The sequence below is a fragment of the Pleurodeles waltl genome, chromosome 11 (assembly GCF_031143425.1).
Source record: "Pleurodeles waltl isolate 20211129_DDA chromosome 11, aPleWal1.hap1.20221129, whole genome shotgun sequence".
NCBI classification, from domain to species: domain Eukaryota; kingdom Metazoa; phylum Chordata; class Amphibia; order Caudata; family Salamandridae; genus Pleurodeles; species Pleurodeles waltl.
The window spans coordinates 77,824,265-77,851,068 of record NC_090450.1 but is presented as its reverse complement, the minus strand read 5'-3'; the positions used below and the strand labels follow the sequence as shown (position 1 = coordinate 77,851,068).

Sequence of the window (26,804 nt, the reverse complement as noted above, 5' to 3'; positions counted from 1 at the left end):
TAAGTTCACTATCATTTCCTTACTAGGTCAGGCATTATTAAGACCTTTTGATTTGAGTAAAATCTTACATATAGGAGATTTCAGCCAGCCTTTGTCATCCATTGGTCTGTTATTGTGTCATTCACACATTTCTTCCACCCACTGCAGCACACAAAATGATGCACTAAGTCAGCTCACCTCAACCATTGGCTAATATCACTGTGAGTGACAGTATTCTGCTCTTTCACAACAATGTAGTTCCCCTTAGTGCCAGAGACTAGTATGGCAATGTGTGCTTTTTGAGACCAAAAAAAACATTTGCTAGTAGCCAATGTGTTTTGTTAGATTGTTGAGGGCATGGAAGCTTCTCCAACGATACATTTTTGCAAAACCCATGACAAAACAAAGTAAGCACTGACAAAGCCGAAAATGCTGACAACCGACTCCAGACCTATTGGTTTTGCCAATGCTTGTTTAGGCGGGGTAGAGTACAAAGCCATAGAATCTCCACAAATTGATTGTGCATCAGCTTCTTTTTACAACAAGACCACAATTGATTAAGTTTAAAAGCGTAATAATAAAAACTAAATATTTTCGATTGAACAAAAGATGCCCTTGGCATTGTCAGTAAACTAAATACGCTCTTGGCAATGTCAGTATTTTGCATTAGAAAATAAACAAATGCTAACATTTGTCTGGCCATGTACTCCATAACTGCGTAGTTAGCACTGCTGAGTATAAGTGGTTGTTTTGTATTTTGACTACTACAAGATTACTGATTGTAGTACCTTTGAACCATTTAAGTGGTTCTAAGGTACGTTAAAATGCATGGCACCCAAAATGATAAATGTTCCTCTTCTCAATTCAATTTGGAATGGAATGGTAAACCTTGAGTTTTTGGAAGGTTACTTATTCATAATTTGTCATTTTCAAAAATGATTTTTCCTCATTTTTTTTTCCCTTTTCTTTCCGTGGTTCGATTTTGCTTGACCCAGAATGGACTAGGACTATAGGTACCTTAGCAAGAGCCTCCTTTGAGGCATCAATTTCTTCTTCTTAGATGCCTTTCTAAACTGTGGCTAGGGTAGAGCTCTAGGCAATAAATGTGCTAGGTAACCTGCAACCCATGAAATGTCAGGTCACAGGCCTGCTTACTTATCTGAGGTCATTGGTACTTGAGAACAAGGAGAGGGGCAGTAACTGATGGGATGAAGCGTCAAGACAAGACAAGTGAGGATGGAAAATTAAGAACTGGGCAAATACACCCTAGATATTTACTTTATAAATGATAGCAAAAAACAACCCAAGGAGGAAAAAAAAACCATATCTATAAATAAGGAATAATTGGAAAAAAGAACTGTGGCACAGGTCCCAATTTGCAGAAGTTATAATGAAAACAGGACGCAGGACATGTGGAATAGTTCATTGCCAGTAGATAGGGAATGCATCTATATACTTTGCAGTAGACTAAGGAGTTTGAATAAAGCTGTGACACCTTTTTAATGGTCGCTTTTGTCATTCAAGGAATCCACTCTAGGTGTGAATTTGACCTAGAGCATTCATGGTCTAAGTGTGCATGAAATCTAAAACAAATGACATATGGGCAATTTCCTTTTATTTCAGTTTTCATTGTAAAGCATCAACAGCACAGGTTGTGTGGGTAGTTAAACCTGCAAATAAACATTTCAAAAGATGAGGTCCTTTCTTCGGTGTGCAGCTTAAATATGGTAAAATCAGGAATATTACACAGTAAAATGAACATAACAAGACAATTTAAAATACATTCCATCCTTTCTACTTGTCAGATGTAATCTAACACATGTTTAACAATGATTGTTTTTAATTTATCAATATTCCCCAACAAAAAAAGTGCCAATCATCTGAGAATTATATTTTCTGCATTTCACAATCATAAATTTAGCTGCACATAGTGAGCTAAGTCAGAAGGGAGCTTATGAAAATGTTGCATAAGAATTAGGATACCACAACCAGTCCCTTTCATAGAAATCAAATGGCTTTCCAGTTTAATACACCCACTCAGACCACAGAACAAGTTGCATCTCATGTACATAGTGGTAAAAGCTACATATTGCAAAATATCCATTTTACGCAGTTTTGTCCGGCACCTCAAATGAATGCAAATCCATAAAATTGGCCGCCATGCATAAGAACCCTTTTGGTGGGTTCTGTTGCCACCATATCACAAATACAACCATACTATATCAGAATAGGATATGGTGAACTTATTGCTTGATGGGGACCAGGTAAGAGTCCTTCTGATCTACAGTTTGAATATAACAGAGAAGATAAACATGTCGTTCCTTAGTGTGGTTGTCAATACTGTAGAAGGGGCAAAATAAGATTCTGTCCTTCACTTGAAAAGTAAATGAATAGCTTAATTCTAAAAAGAACATTGAGAGATTTTGTGGTTCAGGATTAAGACAGTGAAATCCATTTATGCTGTCAGCAACCATGCCTTTGAAGTATACAACTACTGTGCTCAACAATAACGGCACAGACAAATGGGAAAGAAAAACAGAATGTTAAATACAAAGAAGAAGAAAAATAGTATTAGTTGAATAAAGATCCTGACATTGAAAAAAAGGCAATTGTGATTTTATGGTTTTCACACAATCACAGGCACATCAATATCAATATTTACTGTTAGAACTGGTTTGTGAGCCGAGGCACAAAGTGAATGATATAAACTGGAAATTCAATTGGGTAGAGAATATAAAATACAGCCACTAACATGAATAACTTTTACTAGAAATCTATAGTAAAAAAATATCTTTTAAGGTGAGCTTTCAAGTTAGCTAGATGTACTGTACATTGATTTTAATTTTTTGAAAGCAGAATGTAAACATGTTTTGCAATATGAATTTCCCCTTTTCTCCTGCAACTGAAGTAATTCACCGGGAACTGTCTGTACTTCCCAAAAGAGGGGTGTAACCTTTTACATTACACGGAAGAGCACTCGTGGTAGAAATTGAAATCTGCACAGGTACCATAAATACGTCACTGACCGTTATTCTGAAGAGAAAGTGGGTGGTGAAGAAAAGGGCATCCGTACAGTCAATAAATTAAGTATCATATTAACAATGTAACAAACATTTCTTTGAACCAGCAATTAAGATTTCAAACATACTATAAAAGTTCATCTGTAAGACTTTTTCAGTATAGTAACCAATTTTACAGGTCACTTGAACTTCATTGCCCATAAAATACTGTTGTGAGCAGATGTTGGATGAAAGCCGTGAACCCCGTTAACAGGTGGGTGATTCCATTGTAGAAAGAGTCAAGATGCTTCTGTCGTTAGTATGGAAGGGATCAGTGTCACTCCACGATCTACAGAAACAATAAAGAAATAGTTTGACTGACTTAAACCAAGACATTCACAATGAATTACAAAACTACGTTTTATATTTTTTGTATGGAAAGACGAGTAACAATCTCATATTTCAAATACATAATTAAGCTATACATGATAAAGAAAATCCACAAAACAAATGACTAAGAAACTGATAACAATTTTCTTATGACGTGCAGAGCAGAAACCATCTCAAAATTTGTATTGGTTGTAGAAATTTCAAGGTTGTTTTGCTTATTAAGAGGCTGCGTAAATGAACTGTATCAATACAAGCTTCACAGGAAAGAAGCTCACACACAAAGGCAAAAGGTATGTAAAGGAAAAAGTAACCAAGCTAATTGGACAGGGACATGCTAAAACCAAGCATTATTGATAAGAAATAGTTCCTCATAAGAAGTATTGATCAAAGATCTGTCTTACATCAACTGCCTTTCAGTGGACTGGCCTGAACCTCTCACAATAGCAGTGTTGAGCAGAATTACACCTTCTTTAGGATGGACTTAAATTCTGAAGCTTGAAAGTGTCATTACCATGCTAACTTAACATTTATCGGTTCAAGTCATATATCTGTCCATCGTAGAATAGGAGGACCAATGCTGATGGTTGAGGAGCATCATCTACTGTGGAGAGACAATCATCACTCAGTAAGAAGTATACTCTTACCTCCTAGTATATATTCAGTGTGGATTCGAACTGTTAGGTAGATTGCCAGGCAACTCCCAAATATGAAGGAGAATGTAGCCAGAGTATACCATGGGAAAAGTATTATCTATCACAACCAACTGAACTTGGATTTGCTGTCAAGTAATTTTTCAAGAAAGTGCTTGGAAATGATGAGATTGGGCCTCTATAAACATCCATGTTACAAGTCTTAGTTGCCACTATGGTGCCACTGGTGTCAACAATGTCACTGATTCACCAATGAGCTATTGCAAAAAGCATGGAAATCTTTAGAGCCTATCTCTTCCCACCCATGTTATACTTAAGTCTGATTTCATTGAGAAGCCCCTGGAGTGAACCCTGTAAGTGGTGCTACATATTTCAATAGATGTCCCATCAAATAATCAACATGAGCATTCATTCAAAAGATTGTCTAGAAAAGGCAGATGTTCAGGCCCAGAAAAGAATAATTAAGAAATTATGTTCTCAAAGTTAAATTGAAAAGGCATTTAACAACTGGAGTCAATGCAAAGAATTCCACTGGATTTACATTTAAATCTAGCAAATCTCAGACAGTGAATTTTCAACAGAAAGTGTTTTCTAACTGGGGCTAGATTTGAATGTTTTCATTTTCAGATAAGATGGCTCTGATCCATGGTGGTATTTCAAAGTCAAACAGAATAGACTGAATTCAATTTGAGAATTAACTGACAGTCAGGAAACCAGAGGAGTGAACAGTGTCATGTTTAGACAGCCAGTGGCAATCTGGACCAGCGCTACACCTGCTATCAGGTAGCCAGTGAGATTATTGTAAACGGAACAACCAGCCAATCTTGAGTTTGCCATAATGCAGTGGCTTAAACAGAGCACACATTCACTCAGAAGATAGGAGAAAAGATATAGCAAATTTAATCTGCAACCATCAATAAACTTTAGTTCCCCTGACTTTTGAAACAATTGAAAATCATCTAAAAGTACGGACAAATGTTTGCTCTTTAAGAACTCCCTAGATACGCATACAAGATGAATATTAAATTAAGGCCAGTTCATTCCATGTGGTGAAGTCTGTAACTATATATATTTACACTTTAATTTATGTGACATTGAAACACATTGATTTTATTTTAGTTTTTTTTTTTTAAATATATTTACATGGCCATATGTACCATTCCCCATGCCCAAAGAGAGAAAGGGCCACATAGAAGAAATCACCCTAGGACACAATGAAGGTTATGGTTTTTCAGTTGCTGACAGCCCCCAACCCCTTCCCCCCTTACATCTTTAGAAACAACTAAACCAAAACCAAACAGAGAGAAGGTGTGGGTAAGTCCCCTTTAGACATAGGTTCATTTGGATCAGTTCTTTTCAGCCATTCCTTAATTAAAGTGTTGTAAGAGAGGCAGTAAATGGGAAAAACTGCCCAGCACCAGGTGACCTCAAACCAACCTGTCTGGCACTAGAGAAGCCTAAAAGACAAGACATTTGAGGCTCCAAAACCAGCATAAAGTTACACTGTTAGGAGGTAAAACAATGTCATAATTTCCATTTATTACAAGGCTCACCATAATGATTTTTACAAATATATAGTAGAACGATTAACACACATTCGTAGTAGAATTGAAGAATGAAAAATAATCAACATAACCTTGACCAATTTAGAAGAGATTTCCATTAGGGAACAGTCTATTCTGCTATGGACATTACAGATCATGGTTCTATACAACTTTGAGTATACCATCTCAATGCCACGTTGTTTTGCTTTTTTGTAGTTGTAAATAATCTAGTTTTTCAAGATGTGTTTTTCTGGTTTAACATTAACTGTTGGCAAAGGGTTCTTTCTCAGAGTCCTAATTAGCTTCCGGAGGAATTCCTATTGGTCGCAAGCTTCATTGTCATACATTTGTTTGTTCGGCCTTTCCCTAATGAGCATTTTCTATGAAAGCACTGCCTGGGATGCCACCACATCTCAATCAATGGACCAAAGTATAACGAGGAATCAGGCACTGGGCACTTTGTGCTAAGCGTCGGTAAACAAGTGTTTGTATTTTGTTGTATGAAATACATGTAGATTATTTATTAGGAGTAAAACAGGCTTTAAGATCATGTGTTTTCTGACTATCACGGCATTGCAGACAGTTATGATCTGGGGTTAATGAGCACTTTCATCGCATATATTAATATAAAAATTCAGGCATTTTTGGGTAAATGTAACATGGATTAAAGTTCAAGTTCATTCAATTACCGAAGATGTATTAGCTCTATTGTGTATTAGGAGTATCTATTCCTTCCAAAACTGCTCATTTCTAAGGCTTAGATTACATCATCAGTATAGCTCAACAGTAATCACACTATGCAGAGCACAATAATCAGTAATTGATCAAAACAGAAGGCCTGTTGCACTGTGAAAAAAATCCCCGAGATATATTGATGACAGGCTTTTTTATGCATAAAAAAAAAAAAATCAAGGTTGTTTATTTTTTTTGAGAGCTGCACAGATTTAACATATATTTTTATGTTTATCATCATCCTAAAAGTAGCAGAGCAGTGCTTAATTTGTGCTTGTTGTTTCCGGTGCTGAGCACCGGCTCCTATTTATGAGGGCCGGGGCTTATTCTTCTGCCTCAAGGATTATCTGTGAGCAAAAGATATGTGGGAAAGACGGATGAAGGGAAAAACGAAAAAGCGTCACAACGGGAGAAAGTAGAAAGCTGCAAGAGTGAGCTGAAGGGGCAGGGAGTGGCTTTAAATGGATTGAAGAGGCCTGGGATGGCTTCAGGATTTCGCTGCCTGAGTATTCCGTGCTCCCACATTTATTGCTGCAGCTGTGTGTTTGAAGAGGGCTTTGGGCACTGGCACCTTTTTATTCACAAATTAAGCACTGTAGCAGACGTAATTCAAAAGCCTAAATTTGTTTCACATCACAGGGCAATTTATGCCTGCTAAATAACAGGTCTGTTGGACAAAATGTTATTCTGTGAACTACAAATGTAATTATGCCATCTCAGAATGAAACTATATTTTGTTGTCCTTGATGGTCAGTGGACGAGAATCATTTAAACTTCGGGAGTAAAAATATAGAAAAACTTGATTGTTAGGAAAACCATGTCATAGCTGCAGTGGTGGGTACCACTGCAAAAAGCAATAACAGACACACGATTGGATCGAATGCTAATCAGTTGTCTAAGACTCTAAAGTGACAGATGCTTCAACGCTTGGATGAAGATCCTATTCAGAACTTTTTTCAGTACAAGTCTACAGGACACATTGGAACAGACCTTTCACAACCAAGTATGCATCACACTTGGGTAGTCAAGCATACCTACCTTTGAACAATGCTGGAATTAAATCATTATCTTATTAAGGATTCAAAGCCCCATATTATATAAACATGTATTTAATGCATGTTATCTCATCAACAATGAAATAATGGCACCATTAGCAGAGATGTCCTAATGGAAAAACAAATCCAAAGGCTTGGTAAACCACTCAAACATCTTTTACTGCTGTTCTGTTCTCCGCAAAGAACCACAAATTCGTCTCCCTATTACGTTTCATCACACAACTCTTATAGTTTAGAGTACTTTTTTCCACTTTACAACATACATCTTATTCTCTTTTGTGTGTTCCAGCCCCTTCAATTTTCTTTTTAGCCTCTAGTATTTTGTCATCTGGTTTAAACCACCCCCAGCACAAGTATTTTATCCATCTCGATCTTGCCATGTGTAAGATTTTGACCCAAGATTATCAGTAGTCTTCGGATCACACCAATCTAACAATCTCTGGGCACCAGTTTAAATGATATCAGTTGGGACCCACCTCTAAAGCAACTCAGATGCTGGATTTCTTTTGGTGGATAGCACCTCCTCCTGTCTCCTCAACCTCCAAGTACAGTCCTGAAGCTACATCTTGGCTTCATAGGGAACTGGAGAGATTTTAGCCTTTCATTCTCCAAGAAGGCTATCTTCCCTTGCGTTTCTGCTACCTTTTTCGGAAAAGACTTTGGGTGCCCCAAATTTCAAGAGCCAGCTCTTACACAGACCGCTTTACCCTGTAAGGCAAGGCAGGTGGTTAGACCACAAGCATGCCTGGAACTGTATGACAGTTTTTGGTTCAACCTTCGACCATTTGATTAAAGCGCACATCGATTGGGAGGGCATGAGTGCACACTGGCAATCCACCAATGTGGGAAGTCTGCCTATTTAGAAAATAGGCATGCAAACTCGATGGGCTCCTGGGGGGCTAGTGACTTATACCCTGTAGATTAGAATAAGATATTTCCAGGGGTCAAAAGGTAACACATTCTGAACAAATCTCTGAATGTACTGTAAAACAGTTTTACTTAACCAGACTGTCAGGTTATTGATGCCAGTTTCCGTTTGATAGTCTTTTCTGATGAAGAGCCCACCAACATCTGGTGAGATAGACATCCTTCTGGCCTCCACTGGCTTCCCCTGTGCATCCTGGAGCAGTTGTCTGGATTCAGGAACCCTCCCGCCTCGTACTCCCGTTTACACCCAAGACCAGATGGTGCATTTAGATCTGAGCTTTTCAGAAGAGGTGGAACTATATACTTGCACTAGCATGGCTGTGACTCCTGTATGCCAAAAACACACAAGGGCAACATGCACACCGAGTCATGCCCAAACCAAGACGGCCTCCAACCTACAGAAACACTGTCATGACAGCTTCTTCAAACTATTAATAATGCACATCCCATGATCCCTTGAGCCTGCAAACAGTAACTCACTTATAGAGAGTCTTTGCAATGACGTAACCATTGCAGCTCTGTATTACTTATTCCAGAAGGAAAAGAATTTTTCCAATCTTGACAAATAGCATTACATTGCTTTCTCTCTAAAACGAATGTGATCTGTACTGCTGCTCTTTTAATCTGTGGGCGTGACTAACCTACTAGAATTTCTTCCATCACTGTTCAACTTGGCATCAAACAGGGACCTGAAGAATCTTCTGTGCACCACAACCTCATCCACTTTGTGGCCTGTGCGACCCCTCCCAAACTCTTTGCCTAACCAATCAATCAAATTTCTTAAGTGCGCTACTTACCCGGTAGGGTCTCAAGGCGCAGGGGGTGGAGGGGGTGTTACTGCTCAAAGAGCCATGTTTTGTGGCGCTTTCTGAAAGTTAGGAGGTCCCTGGTCTTGCGTAGGTTGGTGGGGAGGGAGTTCTAGGTTTTGGAGGCGAGGTGGGAGAAGGATCTGCCGCCGGAGGTGGTGCGTTGGATGTGGGGGACTGTTGCGAGGGCGAGGTTGGCGGCGCAGAGCTGGCGGGTCGGGATGTGGAAGTTGATTCGTTCGTTGAGGTAGACCGATCCGGTGTCGTGTAGGGCTTTGTGAGTGTGGATTAGGATTTTGAAGATGATCCTTTTGTTGATGGGCAGCCAGTGGAGGGATCTGTGGTGGGTGGAGATGTGCTTGTGGCGATGGGAGGTTGAGGATGAGATGTGCGGCGGCGTTCTGGATGTGCTGGAGTTTTCTCTGCAGCTTGGCTATGGTCCCTGCGTAGAGGGCATTACCGTAGTCTAGTCTGCTGCTGATGAGGGCATGGGTGACCGTTCTTCTGGTTTCTATTGGGATCCACTTGAAGGTCTTGCGTAGCATGTTGAAGCAGGAGGATGATATGGCGTTGATTTGCTGAGTCATGGAGAGAGACGAGTCAAGTATGATGCCGAGATTGCATGCGTGGGTGTGGTCCTAGGGTGGCAGGCCACCAAGAGTCGTTCCATGCTGTCTTGTTGGGTCCGAAGATGATGATCTTGGTTTTTCCTGAGTTCAATTTGAGGTGGCTTGCTGTAATCCAGCTGGCGATGGCGTGGAGTCCAGCGTGCAGGTGGTTCTTGGCGGTAGATGGGTTCCTTGTGAGGGAGAGGATGAGCTGGGTGTCGTTGGTGTATGAAATGATGTTGAGACCCTGGGGGCGGACAATGCTGGCGAGCGGAGCCACGTAGATATTGAAGAGGGTGGGGCTGAGTGAGGATCCTTGGGGGACCCCACAAATGGTCTTGGTGGCTTTAGACCGGAATGGGGGGAGGCAAACTCTTTGAGTTCTTTCGGAGAGGAAGGAGGTGAGCCAGTCCAGGGCAACCAGAGGTTTTCTGCTTCAAGTCCCAACCTATTTTGCTATCAGTGATGAATTCATGGACAAGTTTGCTTGCACCCTTTTATAAACCCCTGAAAGCTTAACCTGATACAGAATGCTCCAGAATTAGCTAGACATGTTCCATCAGTGCCTTTAGGTTTACCTCCCAGATCTAAGGGTCAGAGTTCAAATTGCAGGACCTGCCTCAATCCCCAGTTTTCTTTTCTGGTGCGAGTAGTATTGCTGTGGGAATGGTCTTAACTAAAATGTGACTTATGTAATCAGTCTAGGGAGGAATATTGACCTGAATCAGAGGACTGTACTAAGAATGTGCCAGCTTGGTTCAAGCAGCCATTTCAGATATGGCATGCATAGAGTGACTCAATAGGATAGGGATGATGACAGTGTAAGATATAGGTTTGATCAGAAAAAGTGTGCTCACGTAGCACTTGGTAGTTCTGCCTTTCTTTCCAAGCTAATGGAAACTTTCCATTTTATGACGAGATAGTGTTTACTGGTTGGGTGCACCCTTTTCTAATCACCCTTGGCTCCTCTGCCTCTTTCGTATTTTCTAGAGTAAAATACAAGATTTTCTATGTGTAGCTGGTAACCTTATAGGACATGCAACTTCTGAAAACCAAGTGTAGGTGTTTTCTAAGATAGAAGGCAGGAGGAGGCCTGTAAGATTCGGAAGATATCCAACCAGAGTCAATTATTTGCTGTAGGAGGTAGCATTTCCAAGACCATAAGAAATCTAGCATCAAAGATCTATTAAGTACTAGTTTGATACTGATCTATCTAGAGTGATATATTCATCGACTAGGATCTGTTTGGTCTATGCCAACACATTCAGAAGGGCTCAGGCATTTTTAAGGAGAAATCTTTAAAATGGAATACAGAAAAAGTACTTAAAATGCCAAGTGGATAAAAAACAAGTGTGTGTGCATTCCCCCCCCCCCCCGAGAATCCCTTTTAACATGGTATACTCATTCAGGAGGATTGGCCGGGCCATGTGAATACAAGAACAAATAAATTAGGCTGCTTGGGACACTGCTCACCTATTGAAGGGGCTATCCTTGTTTCTTGGTAACCAAGTGTACAATTTCCGCAAGGAGGATAAAGAGCCCAGCCTGTCCTCAAAACTAAACACTATTGGTGGAAGAGGAGAGGGTTTATCGTTGGAAAAGTAAAAGGTGATTGGGGACAAGGGAGTAGGAGCAAAGAGTGATCTCTGGCAGGTTTCAAAGGCAACCTATAGAGAGTCAGATTCTTTCAATCCAAGGTGCTTAAAGAGGACATTGTGAATCACTTATGGCTGCCGGAGGTGAATCTGAGAAAAGCACCATAGTCAAAAGAACAATTTTGTTTTTATAAAATTAAATGGAAACTGGAATTTGCCAAGAGGAGGACCACATTAATTTAAGATCGGAAGAAATAATGATACTCTAAACAAAAAAGAGTTTGACACAAGAAGTATGCAATGCATCATAACCAGTAGGACGATCAACAGAAATTGGTCCAGGCAAGTTGGCAACAGACAAAATTTCCAAGCAGCTGGAAGCAAAAAAAAGACGAGAGTTTAAGTTCCTGTATAGTTCCTAACACTGCTGAATTTCTGATGGTCATGGATTGCATTTCCTGCCTACAAAATGGTCTACCTGCTCAACTGATCCTTATGTGGAATTTAGACCACAGCAGGTAATCAGACAAGTAAGGCCCATCCCTCAGGAAAATTAACTATGGGATGGAGCTCCCACATAGTTGTATGTTCATTAAAAGGACATTGAGCGGGCCTACTATGTATGGAGGTAGCAGTGCTCAAAAGGGCCAACATATTTAAATATGTCAAACAATTCTCCAAAGATTTGAAATAGAGTAGAGACATTACAACAGGTTCATTGTTGTGCAACACAGGTAAACTCCCAAAATTGGGATCACCGAGCACAATATTGAGCCAGAGGAAGGAGTAGTAAAATCAGTGACAGGAACAACTTAGCTGATTACATTTTCTCTGTGCCCCAAGGTGTTGCCTTGATCCAGCATCACTGGTGAGACTCTGTAGGAGAGATGTTCATTACAGTTTTTGTTGTTTTAATCAGGAAGAGATAATGGAGATCAATCAGCCAAGAGATCCCTGGAGAGGGGGAGCCATTTCCCTAGACTGCAAACTAGGACATTTTGATGCTAGAGCAGAGTATATGAGTCAGAGGTCCACAGTCTCTATTCATGCCTAAGGGGATGATGGACCCTGTGTTCCTAGGACTAGCAAGATGAGAAGGCCATTCTACTTTAGTTATAACAGGCTCTGAAAGAAAGGCTGCAGCATTCCGACCACCTGGAACACAGCCCAGGTCATATCTGCTGCACAACAAGACTTCCCTATTCTTCGCCCCAACAACAAACCCTCATTTGATAAACTGGGCCTGTAAAACCCAAGCCATTGAATCAGGTAGAACATGAGCCCTCCAGAAGAGATGTCTGACCTGAATAAAGTGCCATTAATGTGTGGCTTAAAGATGCTCTTTTTGACCTCTTAGGAGAGGTATCATAGGCTTTGATCAGCATTTCCCAGCAATGCAGGGAACCCAAAGTTCCTGCCAGAAATCTGGTCAGTGGGAGTTCATTTTGAAAATCATTCTTGTTGCATATTTCTTCAGTTTAGTAAATTTTAGGGGATTCACTTTAAGGTTTCAGTAGAAAAAACTCTGTATTAATCAATTACTTGGTTTCACTATAAGAGTGAAAATTGAGTAACCAGGAACTGAACCTTCTTGGGTTTTTAATTGTGTTATAAACAAGAGTCTATTTCTTCGTAGATCCATGGACAAATGTGCCCTGTGAAGTCCAAAGTCCAACATTAATCAGATGAGTGCACATGGAGATGAGCCCCTCTAGTCACAAGGATGTTAAGCTTCCACTCACCCATGACGATAAACTACCATAGAAGACTCCTTCCAAGGGAGCGAAAAGAACAGTAGTTGTCTTTCCAGAGTCCTGCATCTCCAACAGTCACAAACAATGGGCATTCAAGAATTTTCCTTTGATGCCATCTGCTGTGGGTTTGAGACATATTGTAATATAGCCTTAAAGCCTGCTGTAGCAGACTATACTATAGCCTTAGAACCTGCCGTAGCGGGCTCTACCGGCTATTAAAGGCCCGCTCCCCGTGTTAAATCCCCGAGCCGAAGGCGAGGGCATTTAACAAGGGAGAGGGACTTTAATAGCCGGTAGAGCCCGCTACGGCAGGTTCTAAGGCTATTAGAACATTCTGCCACTCAGGGCAGAATGTTCTGTTAAAAAAAAAAATAATTCACGGAGCCCGAGGGGATTAAAATCCCCTCGGGCTCCGTGAGGCTTTGTTCACAGCTGTTGCTGTGAACAAAGCGAACATTGGCATGTTGGCGCTGCGGGCTTTTACCGGCCAGTAAAAGCCTGCAGCACTCCATTGTTTTCAATGGAGCCCCCAGTATTCCAATGTTCTAATGGCCATTAAAGGCCTGTTCCACCATTAAAGACATGAGCTGAAGGTGAGGGCCTTTAACAGGGAAACAGGACTTTAATAGCCAGTATAGCCCAGCTAAGAAGGGCTACATGGCAATTAGAACACTCCACCACAAGGTGACAGAATGTTCAAATAAATAAAACAAAGGCCTTACAGAGATGGAGGGGAATGGAATCCCCTCGGGCTCCGTGAGGCCTTTATTCACAGCTGCTGCTATGTACAAAAAACATTGGAATGTTGGAGCTCCGAGCTTTTACCAGCCATTAGAAAAAGAAAGGAGGGAGTGAGACGAGATCCCTTAGGTGAATACGGAACAGATTCCATTGCCTATAGTCCACTGTAAAACCTCACCTGCAAACTTGTGAGGAGCTAGATATATGCATGACGCCATGAAAGCCAGAAGGCGCAATACTGATCTGTTAGAGTGGGACTGGATTCTCTGCAAACATAGTTACCATCAGCTGCACGTGATGCATCATTTCAGTAGGAGGAAATGCCAGCAGCTTAGATGTGTTGAGCATTGTCCTAATAAACTGTTTGAGAGGGTGTCAATAAGGAATGACCCCCTTTGAAAAATCTAATATGTACAAAATGGAGATGGTAAAGCCAACTTTAATTTAATAGAGACCTAGAGAAAAGGCCTGATAGTTGCCCAGTTCGTGGTAGACAATGGATTTCCAGGTGATGAGAAATGACTCACTATTGTAACCATTACTTTAAAGTTTTGGGTGGCGAGATGAACCCAAAGGGGCAAAACAAAGAAAAATCGGTCATCTCATCGCAAATATCAGGTAAGTCTTATGCCTATTGGCAATAAGCATAGATAGGTATGTATCTTGGGAACCTAAAGATATTACAAGGCCTGCAGAACATGATGAGAACTGGACACAATACATATAAGTGAGTTACAGCAGTCAGGCACGTGCATGCATTCGCACACAAGCATTCCTATTACATCTACTGGCAAAAGTGCAGTCCCACTGGAGCAACCTTGTGGTATCTAGTATAAAGCAAATACTGCATTTTCTTTTCTTACTTGACTGATGAGGCCCAAAAATTCTGAAGCCCACCTGGAGCTGCTTTTGTTCCGTGGTCTAGATGTTTGTGTTGCACTTTATCTGTTGGGTCTAGGGAAAGGCTGACTTATTTGGTTGGTTCCTGCCTATAACTGTACAAGTGAGTTAAAAACTAAGGGAATGGAATGCAACCAGAGAAACTCCCACTGCTTCAGACTAATATAAGCATTTCCAGTCATCACTACTGTAGTGCCCTCACAGTAAACAATAAGCTGGAGATCTACCTTTGAAAAATGTCTGGGCCTAAAAAGTAGATATTGGGTAAATCAGTGAGCTACTAGTTGTACATTGTTCCAGAATCTCCAAGGACAGCATCCATATTTTTTTACAAGGATTTTCTAACTGCAATTGAGCCACACAGGTTCTGGAGGGCTGTTCTGACACTGGTGGCAGGATCTAGATACTGCAAACACTGAACAGCAACCATAAGGTTCTAGTAATTAGGTTACATCTACTGAAAGCTTTTAGCTGTCTGCAAAGTCCTCTTGCCTACCATATTAAAACTTGTAGCGGACTTAGATCGAGTCCATTATCCCACTGCTTACCTCTGGTTGGCTTTCTGGGTCACTTGTGTGCTTGCTTCTTGTTCAACAGCTTTCCTTTTGTTTCCTGTGTTTGTCGCCCCCCTAGAGCATAGCTTCCTTACCATCATTTTGATTGGATGACTTGTATCCTTTCACTGCTCACATTCAGGGAACCACTTTTTACTTTCAGCAATACATGGGAGTGTTTCTGTGTTTTTGGTCTATCTTTTGCTCCTTCTCCCTCAAATACTGCTTGCCCCTTGCTCCAGTGTTGATCGCTCCACTCGGCTCCTTCCTTGCTTGCTTTCCCCACATCACCCAGATTTTTTATCAATTAGTTTTTGCCAATTCCTGTAACCCCTTTCTCAAGCACCTTCATCGATAAACGGTAAATCCACTCACAATTTGTATTGTACCACTGCCATTCACGTTGCTACACGCTTGTCTTCTTTAAAGTGAACAGCAACAATCTGGGGCTTAGCTTCCATTGGTGCAGCAGGAGCAGCTACACTGGGGCCCAGAGACCTGAGGGGCCCAATGTAGCCTGATTATTGCTGAAATTTATAAAACAGACACCAGGAGGGCCTTTTGCTTCCTTTCCACTATGGCCCATGACACACTGGTTTTACGCTACCTGTAGCAGTGCCTGGTCAACGAAGGGAGTGGTTATAATATTTAAAGAAAGAAAATGGGCACATTCTCCTCATTAATTCGTGCACAGGAGCGTGCTTGTACAGGCACAGACTCAAAGGAAACGTCACAGCTTGCATGCATATGGGGGTTTCAGTGATATATCTTGATCCATTGGTCTGTTGTTCACATTTTTCTTCCACTCACCACAGAATAAAACATGGGGCAATGGTTCAGCCCACTTCAGGCACTGGCTTACCTCAGTGTGAGGTAATGGATTCTGTTCTCTCACTAAGATCACTCCATATATATATTGCAATACAAATGTTCTGAAAAGCGGAGCACGCTGACTGGCGGTGCCAGCATAGGGTTAAGACCACGACCCTCAAAATTTTCCACAAAAGATTTCTGCACTCCCAGAGGTACGAAATAGCAGATTCCATTTATTCACAGAGTAACATATCAAACACCACAACACGTTTCAACATCATGTCTTCCTCAGGTGGTTTCCGTTTATTCTCATTTGCCTGCCTTCTATAGTCACAGGGGCATCCTGGGAATTGTAGTTCAAAATGCCGCACTCAGTCTTTATTTCACTGTGGATATATATATAAAATTAATTCATTATAATCTAGTGGCGGTCGCCGCTAGGTAGTTATATTTAGGACCTTTGTTTCCCATAGATGGAGCATTTTTTGTTTTGCCAATAACTTTGGTGCTGTTTTATGAATCTTCATGAAATTTTCAAAGTTTATATTTTGGTCAGTTCAGCTGCTGTCCTGATAGTTGTGGGGTGATCCATAAAACTTTTTCTCCATTCTGTGTCTATTGGGATTTTGTATTCTTTAGACACGCCTACAGCCCAAACGGCTGAACAGAATTACACCTAATTTGGTACAAAGCTAGATCCTGTTCCAGATTGTGCTTTTGATGATTTGGTGTAAATCCTTTCAGTAGTTTTGGAGTAATTCAAGATAAAAAATATAGATATCTAGCGCTGCGGATTCTCTCAGGACCGACCTGCAGATCCACACACCGAAGGGAGAAGCTGGCCACTACCTGATAAACGTTGTGCCACCATTTTATTTCAGCAGGAAACAGTCCCTGGGGCTGAAATCTTGGGTGAATGTAGCTGATGGGGTCAGGGAAGAGGTTCCCTGACCCCATGGGTGGGGGTTACGTAACAGGTGAATTTCTATGGTTTTGTACGAGTAAATTCAGAACCTATTACATCCCAGTATAACCCTTGTTTTTTTCAGTGATTATATATATATATATATACACACACACACACACACACACACACACACATATATATATTACCTAGTGGTGGTCGCACTTAGAGAATTGGAAGGTGGGGGCAGGGAGTGGGATACAGAGAGGTATCTGTTGGGTGATTTAGGCCTGGAAATTGATAGATCGAGTAAGAATTATTTTGTGTCAAAGTCAAGATGCAATCCAGTTACCCCTCCCAATGACAACATTGAAGCATTTCATGAGGTAATGTCCCCGGAACTTAGGAAACTTTGTCAAAACTGTTGCAAGGATTTTGCTAACATCGTCACAGCAGTGCAACATTTATCTTTGGGTGATTTGACTAAAGCTACCTCCTTTGTTATAAAACCTGCAGATAAGGGTGTTAATGTTGTCCTGTGGGACGTGAATAAATATCGACAGGAGGCAGAGGGACTCTTGTTGAATCACACAGTTATGAAAAGTCCTTAGTATGGGCATACAAACCATTACACAATATCATATTATGCTATCTGACTGGCATGAGCAGGGCCTCCTTACAGTAAAGGAATTTCAGCTCCTGTTAACTAGAAAACCCACTGCACAATGCTTTTACATGCTGCCTAATATACACAAAAATGGCACTGACCCCCTGGGAAGACCTATTGTATCAGCCATTAGTAGTCTTTTAGAGAATACATCTATTTATTCTGGATTATTTCCTCTGTCCCTATATTTTGAGTTTACCAGCATACGGTAGGTACAGTATGGATTTTATTTCCAAAATCCTGGGTATTCCTTGGAGATCTAGCTGTATCATGGTTACAATGGATGTTGTGTTCTTGTACACATATATCGATCATAACTTGGTCTTATAGGCATGCAGACATTTCTTCTGTGACAAATCTTAAGCCCTTTACAACCATTCTATGATGCTTCATGAGATGTTAAGATTCTGAACTAGCTAACTATTTTTTATTTGAGGACCAGTGGTACAGGCAAAAGACTGGGACGACAATGGGAAGTTGCTTCACTCCCAGTTATGCTGGTATTTTGATGAGGTGGTGGGAGTCACAGGTTGTCTGGACAGACGGAAATGAGAGGTGGACAACACAACTTTTTGGACACAAGATATACGGACTGCCTTTTCATAATATGGGATGGGCAGCAGTCCACCTTGGATACATTCTTGGTTTGGATAAATAACAACTACTTCAATTTAAGGTTCACATATAAGACACACACAACAATGATGGAATTCTTGGATGGTCTTGTCACATTGGAGGGGGGGGGGGGGGTTATGATGTACACTAGCCTCCACAGAAAGAGTACAGCTGGGGACAATATTTTACATGCCCAGAGCCACCATCCATTAAATTTAAAGTGGAGTATCCCATATGGGGAATTACTCAGGACGAAAAGGAACAGTAGCACACAACAGGGATTTGTAACACAACAAGAAATAATGACTAAGATTCTTGTCCAGACAGTATTCTGGGGAGGTTATCAAAGCAGCTTGTGAGAAGGCTTCAAGGATCAACAGGGATAGTCTCCTTACACCCAAAGTGAAAGCTAGAGAGGGAAATTAAGTGAGGTTCATCACCACTTACAACAATGAATCAGTTGCAGTCGATAAAGTAATGAAAAAATATTGGCACTTAATCACATCAGACAGTGATAGGCAATCTGCACAGTCCATATTCCTCCATCACATATAGAAGGTGTAGATCTTTGAGGGACATGTTGGTACACAGTTGATCCATGAAACAGACTCCTGGCTTAAGGAACCACAAGGGTTTTTTTACATGTAAGAAATGTAAGGCTCGTGGCCATAGTAAGAACAGAAAGACATACACACTACCCATGGGTTGAGAAATTAAGATCAAGGGGTTTATCAATTGCAACACAGACTGTGATATATGTCTTGGTTTGACCCTTTGGCCTTGTGGGAACTACTGTGTTTCATATCAAGAAATGGATACTTGAACATTTTCATGCAATCAGGAATGGTGATTTGAATTACGCATTGGCAAGACATAGTAACCAAGTACATAAACATGGACCCTGATGAGTTCTTTCTTTGGGATTGACAGGGTGAGATCAAATGTGAGAGGAGGAGACATGAAACTCATCTTGAGACGTTTGGAATCAGAACATATTATAAGACTGAGCAGCAAATACCCTGGAGGATTAAATCAAGATGAGGAACTCCAAGGACACATGGATTTAATCATATGGGCCCAAGGCTATTCTGAGCATCATGGGAAATGAGGTTTATAACTTTTGCAGATCACAAGGAATGTGTTTGTCCTTTTTTTATGTTGTCTTTATTCTCTCACTGTATTTTTTATTGTAATGATGATTAATACCTGTAAATCTTACTGCTGCTTTCATTATGAAATTGTTTGAGATTAGAAACACCTCACTGTTTTTTATTGTTAATTTGGTGATTTTAAACCGTTTAGTGGAACTAATTTGGAGAAGGTATATTTAGGGATTTGTGCTTCTCCTCTTGTTCCCCATTGTCTCTTCTTCAGTTCCTCTATGTTATCATATGTGTTCTAGGATAGATTGTGGAGCCTTCGTTCTATAATTGCTTTACATTTAAGATAGGTTGCTATTTGAGATCAGTCACTTGGCTTTTTGTACTGGATTGGGTCTATTTATGATTGAATGATTTTGTTATGGAGATAAATTATTGGGATCGATTATACCAATGGGTCTCGAATTTTTACTTGGTTCATTTTATGATTCATTATTACTTTGTAATTATGGGCTAATAAGCATTATGTTTCGGGTCACCGCTGCATTGATATGCGATATGCCCACATCAGTGAGAAGATGTTCTTTGAAGGGAATATGTGTAATTTATGTATTATTTTTGTGGGTTATTACAATTGTTTCCTTACATGTATATTTTGTGATTTTGAGAGTCAATAAATGTGAGGGTTGTAAATTTTGTAAGAGCACAATAATCTGTCTACGATCTTTATGCATGCATAGGATTGCTTTCAAAAGGAAGAAGGGCACTATGTTTTTTGTTATCATGTCTTTGAAAAAGACAGATAGGTTGAAAAGCGTCCGCCGCTTTTTAAAATAAATTTCAATGGACTTGAACCACCAAGTGCGGGTTTCTCTTTGTGCTTGTGGAAGGTGCTTGGTGACGAGAGATCTATATATCTGGAATTTCCCCCAAACAAAACAGTTTTACACAACCAGGACAGGACAAAACGAACAAGTTACTTACCTTCGGTAACACATTATCTGGTAGACAATATCAAGCTGCAGATTCCTTGCATTTTAATTTCCCGGGCTTCAGACTGGATATGGAAACTTTTGCGTGAGCAGTATCTCTACGCATTGTTGGGTGGCTTTGTTTTGTTCTATGCAGTGTTGGTGGCGTTAGCTTCAGAAGTGACATCGCAGTCACCTGTATAGGTGCCACCCCCCCACACCCCCCAAGGTGTGCGGACGTCAGTTACTTTTCACGACTTTCCACGCCAGGAGCGCAGAGCCAGGAAGTGAACTGACAAGTGTGTGTCCAAACTAGGATCCTGAAAGGGGAGCAACTCTACACTACGAAATCTGTCTGCGGAGAGGGGAGACCGGGTGTGACTGTAAGGAATCTGCAGCTAGATATTGTCTCTACCCAATAATGCATTACCGAAGGTAAGTAACTTGATGATCTGACAGACATCTGACTGCAGATTCCTTACCTTTGAATAGATACCCAAGCCATACCATCCTGGCATTCTGCTGCGGACAAATTTACTAGACTAAAGTCCGGAAATGCCCAGCTCTGCAGTCCTGACTGTCCAGATAATAGTGTTTGGCAAATGTGTGCAGACGCGCCCATGTTGCTGCCTAGCAGATGTCCAGGACTGGAACTCCACAAGCTAACACCGTGGTTACAACTTCTCCTCTGGTGGAATGGGCCTTCAAGAGGCTGCTTTTTTTTAGCCAGAGCATAGCACATCTTCATACAGAGAACGACCCAAAGTGAAATGCCTTGTTTCTGCATGCCTGACCTTTTTTAGCTCCTACGTAGCCCACGAAGAGTTGGTTGTCCACCCAAAGCTCTTTTGTGCAATCAAGGTAGAACAACAGCGATCTTTTGGGTCCAGATTGAGTTGCTGCTCTTCTTTAGAGGAATGTAGAGGAGTATAATAGGTGGGCATGGTGACACTGACCCAGATGGAATGGGGTCAACACTTTTGGGAGGAAAGAGGCACGGGTGCAAAGCACCACTTAGTCAGAGAACACAGTAAGATAGGGGGGCTTGGATGATATTAGCCTGCAGCTCACTCACCCTCCGGGCAGATGTTATCACCACTAGGAAGGCTGTCTTGATGGTAAACAGCCAGAAGGGACAATTATTTAGTGGCTCAAAGGGAGCATACATGAGGTACATGGGAACCATGTTTAGGTCCCACAGAGGCATAATAAAGGGCGAAGGGGGTAAACTTAAGTACAAGCCCAGAGCAAAGAGAGACACCTTACGAGTGCCCAGAGTAGAACCCTGCTGGGCAAGGGCAAGAAAGAAGAGAAGAATATTAGAAAGAGAGGCAGAAAGAGGGTCGATAGACTTTTCTATACAATATATTACAATGTTTTGCCATCAGGCATATTCTTTACAGAATTTGGGAGGAAGGTCAAAAGATATCAACTGTCGCCACACAATTGCCACGCAAAAAGGTGAAGAGTTGACAGGTTCAGGTGGAGGACCCTCCCCTGCTGCAGCGACAGAAGATCTTCCCAAAAAGGCAGCCTGATTGGAGGATCAATGATCTTTTTCAGAAGCTCAGGATACCCGACTCTCCGTGTCCTTTCCAGAACCACAAGGATTACATGGACCCGGTCGTTCCTGATCATCTTGAGAACTCTGGGCAGAAGTGGTATGGGTGGAAATGTGTACAGGAGGCTCGAGTTCCACTCGATATGGAAAGAGTGAGCGACTGCCGCCTTGGACCTCCAATGCGCAATACTCCCAATATTGCACGTTCTCTTCAGAGACGAACAGATCTAACCAAGGCTCTCCCCACTGCTGAAAGAGTCCTTGTCCCACCTCCCAATAGAGGAAATCACTCAGGATCAGCTAGACATCGATGGCTGAGTTTGTCCGCCCTGGCGTTTAGAGAACATGCCATGTGTTGCACCATCAGAATTATGCCTTGCTGTTTCAGCCATATCCAGAGCTGTAAAGCCTCTTGACAAAGGGTCCACGACCACGACCCCACCCCGTTTGTTAACACCTGCACTGACTTCCCCTTGATAGAGGGAATAAATGCTCTCAAAGCTAGCCGAATCGCCTGGAGTTCCAGCAGGTTTATGTAGAGTCTGGATTCTGCTTGAGACCAGGGTCCTCCGATCACCACTTCTCCCAGATGGCTGCCCCATCTCAGGAGTGACACATTTGTCACTATTGCCAGATCTGGTTGGAGAGGGAAGAGGAGTCTGCCTTTGACCAAATTGCGGTTTGTGAGCCACCACTGCAGGTCTTTTGCAGTTCCCTCCGAGATCTGGACCACGTCGCAGAGATTCCCCTGATGCTGCGCCCACTGGAACTTCAGGTCCTAATGCCGAGCCAGCATAGGCATTTGCATGGTTTACCAGCAGGATGGATGCAAGAGGGCCATGAGGCCCAGCAGCCTCAGAGTCCTTCTCACTGAAATCCAGGATAGAGTCTAAAACATCGGTATCATAAGCTAAAAATCCTGGACTTGCTACTCGGGAGTATAAGCCTGAAACTGCACTGTGTCTAGAACAGCTCCAATGAAGAGCATCTGAGGAGGAGTCAGGTGCGACTTCGGCATATTTACAGTGAACCCCAGCGAATGCAGAGGGTCTGCTGTAGTCTAAAGGTGGGAGACGGCAGCCTGGGGATGAGGCTGCCTTCAACAGCCAGTCATCAAGTTAGGGGAAGACTGAAACCCCTAACATGCGCAGATGAGCTGCGACCCCCTGCCATCACCTTAGTGAACACCTGAGGGACGCTGGTTAGACCGAAGAAAAGCACAGTAAATTGAAAGTGCTTGTGGCCTACCTTGAACCACAGGTAACGCCTGTGGACAGGCAGGATGGGGGATGTGAAAATACGCATCCTGCAAGTTCAAAACTACCAGCCAGTCTCCTTGGTCTAGGGCAGACAATACCTGAGCCAAAAGGAGCATCTTGAATTTCTTCTTTTTGAGGACGAGAGTTACGGTTTATAAGTCCAAATGAGGGCAAAGACCCTTGTTCTTTTTTGGGAATCAGAAAGTAGGGGGAATAACAAACACTGCTGACTTCTAATATTGGAACCCTTTCTATAGCTCCCTTGGCCATGAGAGCTGTAACTTCCGCTCGAAGCAGAGATAGAGCCTCCGCCAGCCGTTCTTGATGGGCAGTACAGGGGGCGGGAAGGATTGGAAAGGGAGGGAGTAACCCCTCCAAATGATCTGCAAGACCCATTTGTCCGATGTTATGGACTTCCAGTGGAGGAGATGATGTTGGATTCTCTCTCCAACTGGGCACCCATGGCCTTGCAGAACCAGACTAGGAGAGCTTAGAGGCTGCAGCTGCCAGGGGGTTGGTGGCAGACAACTTCTGGCTACCAAACCCACACGGTCTGAATACACCACGTCCTCATACAGCTTGGAGAGCTTGCGAAGAATGTTGGCTGGCATAGAGCTGCGCTTGTAGTACGCCCTTCCATAACCACAAAAGTGACAAAAGGCAGACTGGGGGCAAGGTGTCACTGAGAGGCCCAAGGACTTGCCTATAGTCTGTGAGTCCTTGAAGCACTGCAGTGCTGAGTCTGCCTTCTCTCTGAAGAGAAGAGTCCTGTTGAAGGGCATTTCCATGAGGTTGGCCTGGACATCCCCCGAAAAGCCAGATGTTCTCAGGAAAGCATTGCACAGTAAGGCCACCGTCAACTAAACTACTCTGCTCCGCGAGTCAGTCGAATCTAGACAACACCCAATGCTTCCCTCCAGTCTGCTTGGAAGAGGGTGGCCTGGACCTCCTCCAGGACCTGTGGCAGCACTGACGCAACCACATCCCACAGGGTATGGGAGTAACAACCCAAAAGGCATGCAGTGTTCACCGACCGCAATGCCTGGCAGAAGAAAACATCTTCTTCCCAAGTTTGTCCAGCCTCTTAGATCCCCTGTCCGGGGGAGCAGCTGGGAATGCGCCATGGGAAGTTGAGGCTTGGACTACCAAGCTTTCAGGGGTGGGGTATTGGCTGAGGAGAATAGGATCACCTGGGGCAGGGCGATGAACGCGCGCAATTGTTCTGTGCACAGGAGCTCCTGTGCTGGGACCAAGTTCCCAGGAGGACATTGGTCACTGCTTCAGTAAAGGGCAATAGGGGTTCGATGAGGAAGCCCCAGGCTGAAGCACTTTGGTCAAGAGGTTAGTCTTGACTGCCACTGAGGGAAGTTGGAGTTCAGGGAGGTCTGCTGCCCTCTTCACCACCATTGCATCCTAGTTCCTCATACCAGTCCAAATTCTCACTCTGTATCTGGTCTTCTAAGGGTTCCAGGGAACACTCCCACTCTTCCCCCATTCCTAGCTGTTCCACAAAATGCTCAGGCAATTACCTTAAGCTATTGGGTCCTATCAGCACCATAATCAGCGTTGATCTATGCTGTTCCAGCCCAGTGAGTCATTGGGAACGAGAAGGGGGCTGGTTCCGCTGGTGGTGCCGGGAGCATTGGCGTTGAGACCCCATAGGAGGAGAGGCCAGAGCCGCGGGCACGGAAACTGATAGTGCCTCTTCTGACCCCACGGGGCCCAAAGGCTCTCCCATAGGGGTAAGCCCATGCATGGACTCGTAAACATCCTTAATTTGAGCATGGGTTGCTCCGGCTCCTGGAATTGGAGGGAGGCGAAGAGTCGAACCTGGCAACGACAATGCGGAACGGTGCCTGGAATGCCAATGTTCCCCACTCTTTGCGTTGGCCAATGGATGAAATGAAGTTGAAGTCTGTTTAGACTTCTTCTCCTTGTGCCTCTTCCCAGAGTGTACCAAGGATGTCAAGTGGGATGAAGAGGACTTGGGGCTCATGGAGCAGTACAACAACCTTCTTCTTGATTGGAACTGCCGGGCCCTAAGCATCTTTAGGGACTGCTCCCTCAAAGGTTCCAGCATCACGGCCAGACAATCCTAGCACAACTTCAAGTCATGGTCGCGCTTGTGCCACCATAAACACACAAGGTGCAGGCCGGTAACCAATATGGCGCGGTGAAAGGCGGCACATTGCTTGAACCCTACCTATCTAGATGAAATATTCGACACACAGGACAAAATATTTAACAAAAGCCTGTCAAAAAGCAACAGAGGGGTATCTCTTCTCCAGGTCAGTGCTAACTGGCATGGAACAAAAAATACAGACGTTCGCACACGCGCTTGGGTGGCCCTTATAGAGGGGACCATGGCATCACTCCCAGCACCGATGTGCAGAACTGAAGGAAGGCACCTAACAGCGCGTAGGGGTACTGCTCAAGCACAAGTTTCCAGTCCTGTCTGATGCCTGGTAAATGCAAAGGTAAGGAATCTGCAGCTAAAAGTTTCTATCAAATATGCATTGACAAAGCCAAAAGACACGTAAGCAGTACCAGTCCAATTGGTTTTGCCACACCTTGTTTTACTTTCTGCAGCCTTGTTTCTTTACATTTTTAACAGGTACCTGGGCTTGTATAGCTGCCACAGTCGAAATGGACAATATATTGGCAATCTCTAAGTACCTGCAGTTCAATAAGTTCGGAGAACCTAGGTTTTTGTTTTCTCCTCGCATTTCGATACTTGTACCCTATTGTTACTGGCAAACTGAAAGCTACACGTACCAGAAAGCAAAGCAAAGCAGAAGTACTCCGGTTAATCTCCTTTTGAATAGCATACGGGCTTGCGATGGCTGCACGATATGCAGTAGTTGCTAGTTCTTTTGTAGCAGTAAATGGACAAGGTCCTTTTAATCAAACTCAAGACATCTTTGCGCCATTTTGTGATCAGCAGCAAACAACCTCCTGCGAGATCGCTCCTTACTAATCTTGAATACTCACATGTTCTAGGGGGCTTGCAATCAATTTAAAGGGGAGGTGGAAATTGACATACGACGTTTCAGACTGGCTGCGGCGGCGCAGAGCGAGCAAACTCCCTATTTTCATGTTTTCACTCGCCCTTAATCTACTCATTATTTTTTACTATTGCATTTCCTGTTAGTAGTCCAGTCTCTAAACTGCACTCTGACGAAGCAACATTGTTGTTTTTAGGGTCGAGAAAAACGTGCTGGCTTCAGCTCTACACGGGAATAATCTTTAAGACCTCAGCTCTGCAGGAGGAAATATTAAAAAGTGAAGTTTAAAAAACACATTTTCTGTTCAAATGAGTCACTGAGTCTCATCGTAAATCGAAGCTTCTGAATCGGTCTTCGATATCAAATTAACTGTTTGCATTGCACTTAGACATGCATCCCTGACATCTACTTCACTACATGAAATGTCAGCTGTACATTACATTAATGCTACAGTCTAGCTGCCACTCGTTCATATGTAACACCAAACAATGGTTAAATCATCCTAGGTTTCAATTGCTTATTTGCAAGAGGAAACAGTGACACATTTGTGAAAAGGACATGGCATGGAGTTTGTAACACTTAACAGTGCAACTATCTTTGTATGGAATTTAATTTTTTTTTTTTTTAAATACAGAGTATTTATGTAGTTCTCACATCACATCCAGTTCATCTACC

General features: G+C 42.5%; 1 protein-coding gene across 2 annotated transcripts in view; it reads right to left on the bottom strand.

Moving 5' to 3' along the window:
- Window positions 1-1,577: 1,577 nt before the first annotated feature.
- The window catches only part of ATP11B (ATPase phospholipid transporting 11B (putative)), a 456,703-nt gene continuing 431,476 nt past the window's right edge, over window positions 1,578-26,804 (bottom strand). For both annotated transcript variants that reach the window (XM_069213101.1, XM_069213100.1), the window contains one exon: window positions 1,578-3,327. Coding sequence is in view for 1 of the 2 variants with exons in the window: in XM_069213100.1 (XP_069069201.1) it covers window positions 3,246-3,327 (82 nt within the window). In the remaining variant the exon portion in view is untranslated. The remainder of the gene's footprint in view (window positions 3,328-26,804) is intronic.